The sequence below is a fragment of the Sitodiplosis mosellana genome, unplaced genomic scaffold (assembly GCF_009176505.1).
Source record: "Sitodiplosis mosellana isolate CC-2019 unplaced genomic scaffold, AAFC_SMos_1.0 Smas_scaffold_5901, whole genome shotgun sequence".
Taxonomy (NCBI): Eukaryota; Metazoa; Arthropoda; class Insecta; order Diptera; family Cecidomyiidae; genus Sitodiplosis; species Sitodiplosis mosellana.
Genome location: NW_022601143.1, coordinates 1 through 6,948, shown reverse-complemented (window position 1 = coordinate 6,948; position 6,948 = coordinate 1). Strand labels below are relative to the sequence as shown.

The 6,948-nt window shown below is 37.1% G+C and overlaps 1 protein-coding gene across 1 annotated transcript in view; it reads left to right on the top strand.

Annotated features, from left to right (window-relative positions):
- The window catches only part of LOC129573049 (NACHT and WD repeat domain-containing protein 2-like), a gene marked incomplete at its 3' end in the record, with an annotated part of 28,819 nt that extends 21,882 nt beyond the window's left edge, over positions 1–6,937 (top strand). Inside the window, exons 10-11 of the mRNA XM_055453220.1 lie at positions 5,991–6,122; positions 6,829–6,937. Coding sequence (XP_055309195.1) covers positions 5,991–6,122; positions 6,829–6,937 — 241 coding nt within the window. The remainder of the gene's footprint in view (positions 1–5,990; positions 6,123–6,828) is intronic.
- Between the last annotated feature and the right edge of the window lie 11 nt (positions 6,938–6,948).

Here is a 6,948-nt window from a genome sequence, read left to right as displayed (position 1 = left end):
GCAGTACAATATTTCCGAGAACACCAAACCGCTATCTCTTATCAGTTTCGCGGAAAACGCGAAAAATCGTGGAATTTGGTGACATTACAGTATTGATAATACAAATCATAATAATATAGTATGATCATACTATCAGTATTAGCAACTGATACGTTATTAACATCGCCTGTTAATATCGCTATTACTTACTAGTTAATACCAGTTAATACCGTTATTATCATACTAATATATTATTAACATGCGATGGTAATACCGATAGTATAATTAATAATATATTATTAACTGTGCAGCTATAATATTGTCAGCTACTTAATGGAAAAAGCCAACCTAAACCCGGATGTGTTCAAGGTTTTTGCACTGCCCAGCAGAAGAAAATACCGCAAAACCTACAATGCATTCAAAATTACCGTATTCACACGGGAGGTATGTGAATTGATATGCAACCCCGATGTCTGGTCAAGTGAATATCGTGTTAGAGCGTTTGAAAAAACACGTAATCGGAGTAATGTTCATGGGCGAAAACACAATGAATACCGTCGTACAACAGCCCAGTCAACTTCGAATCCACGACATTCCAATAGAAACAACAACAACAGTAACAAACATCACACCAGACATAACCACCGGAGACACAATGGAAACATTCCAAGAGGAACCAACCGATTTGATGATTATAATCAGCGTGATGGTCGTACGATTGGATTCAGATCTCAGACGAATAGAAACCGTAATTATAGCAACAACCCACATCATCATGAAGCGCATCGATATCATTATGAACAAGTACCACAGATGAATTTGCAACCTCCTTTTTGGTACCAACCGCCATATTTTACCCCTCCGCTTCAACAACAAATCCATTCACAGCTAAGTATGCCACCTTTCCGTCAATCCCAACAATTTCAAACACATCCACAGGTTTACCAGCCACCCAACGTACAATACCAAAGATGAATGTCCGCTATTCAATGCTTGACGATTCTGTGATGTACTGTAACAATGTTAACGGTGTGAAAGATAGAGAGAAATCAATCAACTTCTTAGCTCTAGTCCTGGCGTCAAATATAAAAACCTACATGTTGAGCGAAACGCACCTCAACGCAGATGTGTCTTCGTCTGAAAATTTTCCGCCGTACTTTGACGTTTTCCGTTGTGACAGATCTACCGATACTGAACGATTTCAAAGAATCAAGAAGAAGAATTGGGGCGGAGTATTAACAGCAATAGGCAATGCAACGGCAGAAACTTGATACTGGTCCAAGTTTACATAAGACCAGATTCACCGGTGGAAGTTTATAAAGCCCATATGAATGCATTGCGTGAAGTGGCATCGAAAGCCAATGAAAACGATGTATTGCTTGTGTCAGGTGACTTCAACCTCAGTAACCTGATCTGGTATACATGCAAAGCAAATGATGCTCACGATCTTGATATCAATTTGGGTCCAAATCCAGAGGTAGCTGTTGCTATTAATGTCGTGAGTGAAAAAGAGAATTAAACGAATTACATACGTACACACCAAAATTTCGGAGGGGAATGAGTAATCCAGATACAGTGCGAAATAGCGGTTTCAAATGTTTTTGGATGAATTTACACTAATTTTAGGGGAAAATGTGTTATTACTTATGCGAACGCTCAAGTGGCTACTATTCATATACGTGTCTATGTATTGGCACGATTGAAACCGCTATTTCGCACTGTATCTAGATTACTCATTCCCCTCTGAAAACTTACAGTGTAATCCAAACTTTTCCGCTCCGCAGCAATTTAGTTTACCTCCCGCTTAATGTTTAACCAAAATTTCAATGGACCCTTTTTTCATAGCATTTTTGACCCTAAAATATAACTATTTCGACCATTTTCCATACAAAAGTGTCATTTTCGAACAAAATTTCAAAAATTTCAGAAAATGTTGATTTCGGACCAAATTTAAGGGCAAGTAGGTGTTCGGTTGTTTAAGGCTCCCATTATTTTTGCAAAAAAATATCAGTTTGCTTTGACCAAAACCCAAAAAAATGGCTTTCTGAGTGATTTTTTATACAAAAGTTTATTTTTCGAGGAAAATTTCAAGAAATGTCGATTTTGGACCAAATTTATGGGCAAGTAAGTTGTTTGAGGGCTGCCATTATTTTTGCAAAAAAACATCAGTTTGTTTTGACCAAAACCCTAAAAAATGGCTTTCTGTGCGATTTTTCATACAAAAGTCTATTTTTCGAGGAGAATTTCAAGAAATGTCGATTTTGGACCAAATTTATGGGCAAGTAGGTGTTCGGTTGTTCAAAGACACCCATTATTTTTGCAAAAAAATGGCAGTTTTCCTTGATCGAAACCCTGAAAAATGCTTTTTTCGGGTACTTCCCGTACAAAAGTGTCATTTTTCAAGGTTTTTCAGGTCCTCAGTCGGAGGCTTATGGTACGAAATCGGTAAATCAGAATGGGCTCAAAATCAATCCGAAGCTTTGTATCGACATGCCAAAACTTTTGACTTTTACATATTTTTTATTTTATTTTTTTATTTTATTATACGCGAACGCGGACGCGGACGACGCCATACGAACATCGCTATTTTACACATTTTTCATAGTAAACAACATGTTTTTGGAGGCAGATAGGTCTTGATCGATAGGATTTGTTCCCATCTACAAAAAATTTTGTCCGTCCTAAATTTTCAAACGGACGGACAAAAAAATTTTGTCCGTCCTAAATTTTCAAACGGACGGACAAAAAAAATTTGTCCGTCCTAAATTTTCAAACGGACGGACAAAAAATGTTGTCCGTCCGTTTGACACCTTTACATGCAAATATCGATATTTTGGATCTTCCGAAAAATATCTATTTTTCTGAAGCCGCGCTTGTGCAAATCCGAAACCAAATCACGTTTTGCTTCCATCGTGATTGCAGCACAAACAAACACTGAACACAAATGCGTCGTAGTACTCAATGAAGCAGCGGACTTGTCGGTACACTCGTAGATTTAGCATTTCACTTGCTTTGGCGATTCGTGAGTTGCTGAAGCATCATATATGCAGTGCACTCGATATTTAACGTGAAAACCTATATTCGCTACATCGAAGTTGGCCGAGGTATGATTTCGTTTGCGCGTCGCATAAGCAATTTACTTGCGATATAACGTGAATCCCTATATACTATATATCCCAAGTGAATTGCTTACGCGCTACGCGCAAACGAAATCATACCTCGGCCAACTTCGATGTAGCAGATATAGGTTTTCACGTTAAATATCGTGTGCACTGCATATATGATGCTTCGGCAACTTACGAATCGCCAAAGCAAGTGAAATGCTAAATCCACGAGTGTGCCGACAAGTCCGCTGCTTCATTGAGTACAAGTGTTAGAGTAAACACCAATAAACATAACGGTACAATACCGGGTGAATCGCAATACATTGTGTATAAGAACGTGCGATGTGAAAAAAGAGGACAGTTATTCTGCGCCACCCTGTAAATAAATTTTCACAATAGTGAATGCGAAAAACACTTTTGAACTTCGTTCCCAGTAATACGGCGTCTTAGCGTCACTCAAAATGATATCAGTCATTTTGAGTGGTAAATCCACGCACGGAGCGTCACTCCATTTCAACCTCGTCTAGAGGTTTTTCATCTGATATCACTACTTTTATAAGGCTTTTTTTGGAAAAATACATTTTTACCAGAAGTATGTCTATTTTAAGGTCTTATTATCAGGAAATTGCAATTTTCTGGGTAACAAATTGGCATTCTAATTTCACAAGTTCTGGAGATCGCACTATCTAATTTCCACTACCATTGAAAAAGTCCCAATTTCCTCTAATTGCACATTATAAAATGCGGTAAAATATGATTAAATTTCAAAATAACCATAAAAAGAGTGTTGAAACGATTGTGGGTTCTCATTATTTCATTAAAAAATATTAGTTCCCAACCACCAAAGCTCTGGAAAGTGCATGTTTGCAGTTTTTATGTATCCCCCGAGCAAAAGATCAATTTCATACATTCAGATGCCAAAATGCCGATTTATGACCAAAATGACAACGAAATTGATATTCAAGTGTTCGTGGACTCCCATTATTTTCACGAAAAAATAGCAGTTTTCTAAGACCAAAATGTCGTCAGAGGTCTATTTTACGTGTTTTCCGAACAAAAATGTCATTTTCAGTGAAAATAGAGCAAGTTGAAAAATTCACTTCAATTCGACCTATTTTTCGACCATGAAATGGCCTCAGATCGCATTGTGACCACTTTTAATCGATTGCTCGTCGAAGATTGAGCGGATATGGTCTTTCGTGAGCCTTTTTCAGCCAGTAGATGCGTATTTTTGGCAGCAATTTCATCGTAGAATGCGACTCTTCGTACAAATTCCGTTCATTGATGAATTGCCTATGCCCAGAACTTGGAAATACGAATTTTCCCGGATATGTGGCATACGCCATTTTGTTGGTATGGTAGCCGGCTACAAACGCTCAGTTTTTGGTAAAAGATTGTCGGGCTGATTTTTGAGAAATCGCGTTTGGTGTGAAATTTAAGGGGGTCGATTTTTCATAAAAATCGATTTTTTTCTTTTATATCACATAAACATTGGCATGTGTGTATGGAACTTTTTGAAGGTCTTCTCAAATAATTACGAACTGACTTTGCCCGATGGGTGTCTAAGTTGATCTAGTGTACGAAACTAATACTTGAAAAAATCGTATACATGCAGGCTAGTGAAGCCATAGCCAACTCTCCTGTAATGCAAATGTCAATCTGAGGACGGGTTTCGATGTGGCCCGACACTAGCTTCAACTAAGGCATATCGGCACCGGAATCTGTGGGGGTCAAAAAGTTTCCGGACAGACGAACCAACGGACGCACATCCAAATCAATACTTTCATAGAAAATCAACATCAAACTGCCAATACCCATAACTTTTTCGTTTTTGGACCAATCGGAACACTTAGACCGGCGTTGGAAAGGTGGCGAGGAGGAGCTTCTCTTGGACACCTCAGACCACCCCCTGGGTACCCCCTTCGTAAGATATGGGTATAGATTTGAAAATTTATCGAAATTTTCCAACCGCTATATTTTTGCCTAGACCACACTTTGGGCATGGGGGATATGGTATTTCCGACTATTTGGGCCAAGACCTTTCCAACGGTACCTAACATGCCGGGGCCCAAATAGTGCCCTGAGAAAATAGCATACTTACTGTATATATACTCGTGACGCAAAAACTGGCATTTTTGATATTTGGCTTGAAATGCACAGTCTATGGTGCGTCACTTTTCGGACTATCGTCCTCCGTAATGGCTGCAACTTTTAGCTAATGTCAATTAGTATCCAATCGTATATATAACTCTACAAAAGTCCCCATAGAAAAAAAATTATAGCCGAAATGGCCTAGGTGGTCCACTCATTACAACATTCCCCTATATTTGAGAAATTTTCTGAACATAAGTTCTGATTTTATATGGTACCCATATGCGTTCTTTGCGCCAAACCTATTTTTTATGTATATTTCTCGAACTTTTCAGATGAGGGAAACTAAGAAATGCACATTCTTTCCAAATTGTGGCAAACTATGCCTTCATCAGAGACTGTCGCTTCGACTTAGCTTGCTGCTTCTTTCAATTTCCATGCGAATGACAAAGCAAACCACACATTATTCAACGATCATTCGCTAACAATTGATTTAAAATTTCATCGCATTTAAACGGCAACAAATCAATCGAATTTATTTAAATTGGATGGTACATTGGGAAATATACAATATGCACCTTACAACTGCCTAAAAAAAGTTGTTACTCATTTGAAACATTTATTAACCATTTCACAAGAATGCAAAAAACGTCTTTTCCGCTCAATGCTGAGTTGTGTCACTTTTGCTCGGAACTTTATTTGTCTCTCTTTTGCTTCAAGTTTTTTCCCCTACTAGGTCAAGTTCTTTTTTAAAGAGCTCAAAAGTTGTTTTCTTGTGTTTTGTGCGTGCCATATTTACAATACATACTTATTTAGATAATATTATCATGCGCAAATGAAGAAGCCAATCCAACTGTGTCCAGAGAGTATCATTTGTTGAGGAGATTGATTGATATAGACGAGAATTTCATTGAAGTACGAGAGCTGGGTGAAGATCTAGCTATGAACGTAAGATAGATTTAGTTGAATACTTAAGAATAAACAATTCAATGCATGAGAATATTCTTGACCTGCGAAAAAAAGTTCGTTCCGAAATGCCTCATACATTCGTATAACAACAAAAGAGACTCAAGGAAAAAGTGAGCATAAAAGTGTCCCATGATTATGTAGACGGTCGCAATACAGCCGAAAATTGAAAAAAAAAGTTTAATTTTTTTTCGATTTTGATACAGTATTTATTGTGCCCAACATCGAAATTCGCATTCCTTGTTATCAAAATTATCATATAAAAGCCTCAAGTCAAAATGCACAACTAAAACGCCTCATACATTTCTATTGCATAAAAGAGTCCCATGAATAAAGTGAGAATAAAAATGCCCCATAATCATGGGACACTTTTAAATTCACTTTTTCCTTGAGTCTCTTTTGTTGCTATACGAATGTATGAGGCATTTAGGAACGAACTTTTTTTTCGCAGGTCAAGAATATTCTCATGCGTTCAATTATCAATTGATATTCAGAAGAATTAGGACTTGACCACTGTAACGAGCAATTAAATCGAAATTAATTTTTATGGTTTTCTTATTCTATCCATTTATTTCTAATGTATTTTGTATTAGAACAATAAAACAATAAAACTCTTTTATTTAGATTTAACAATCAATAATAATCAATATATTTAATTTTTGTGATTTTTACCATTATCATAAATCAGGTTATTAAGAGATGGATGAATACAGCCTGTCGAGATTTAAACAATTTTCAATGGCGCTTAGTTGCCAATGCAATCGCTAAATGTTCTCTACCCATATTTGTGAAATTGGGTAAATTTAAC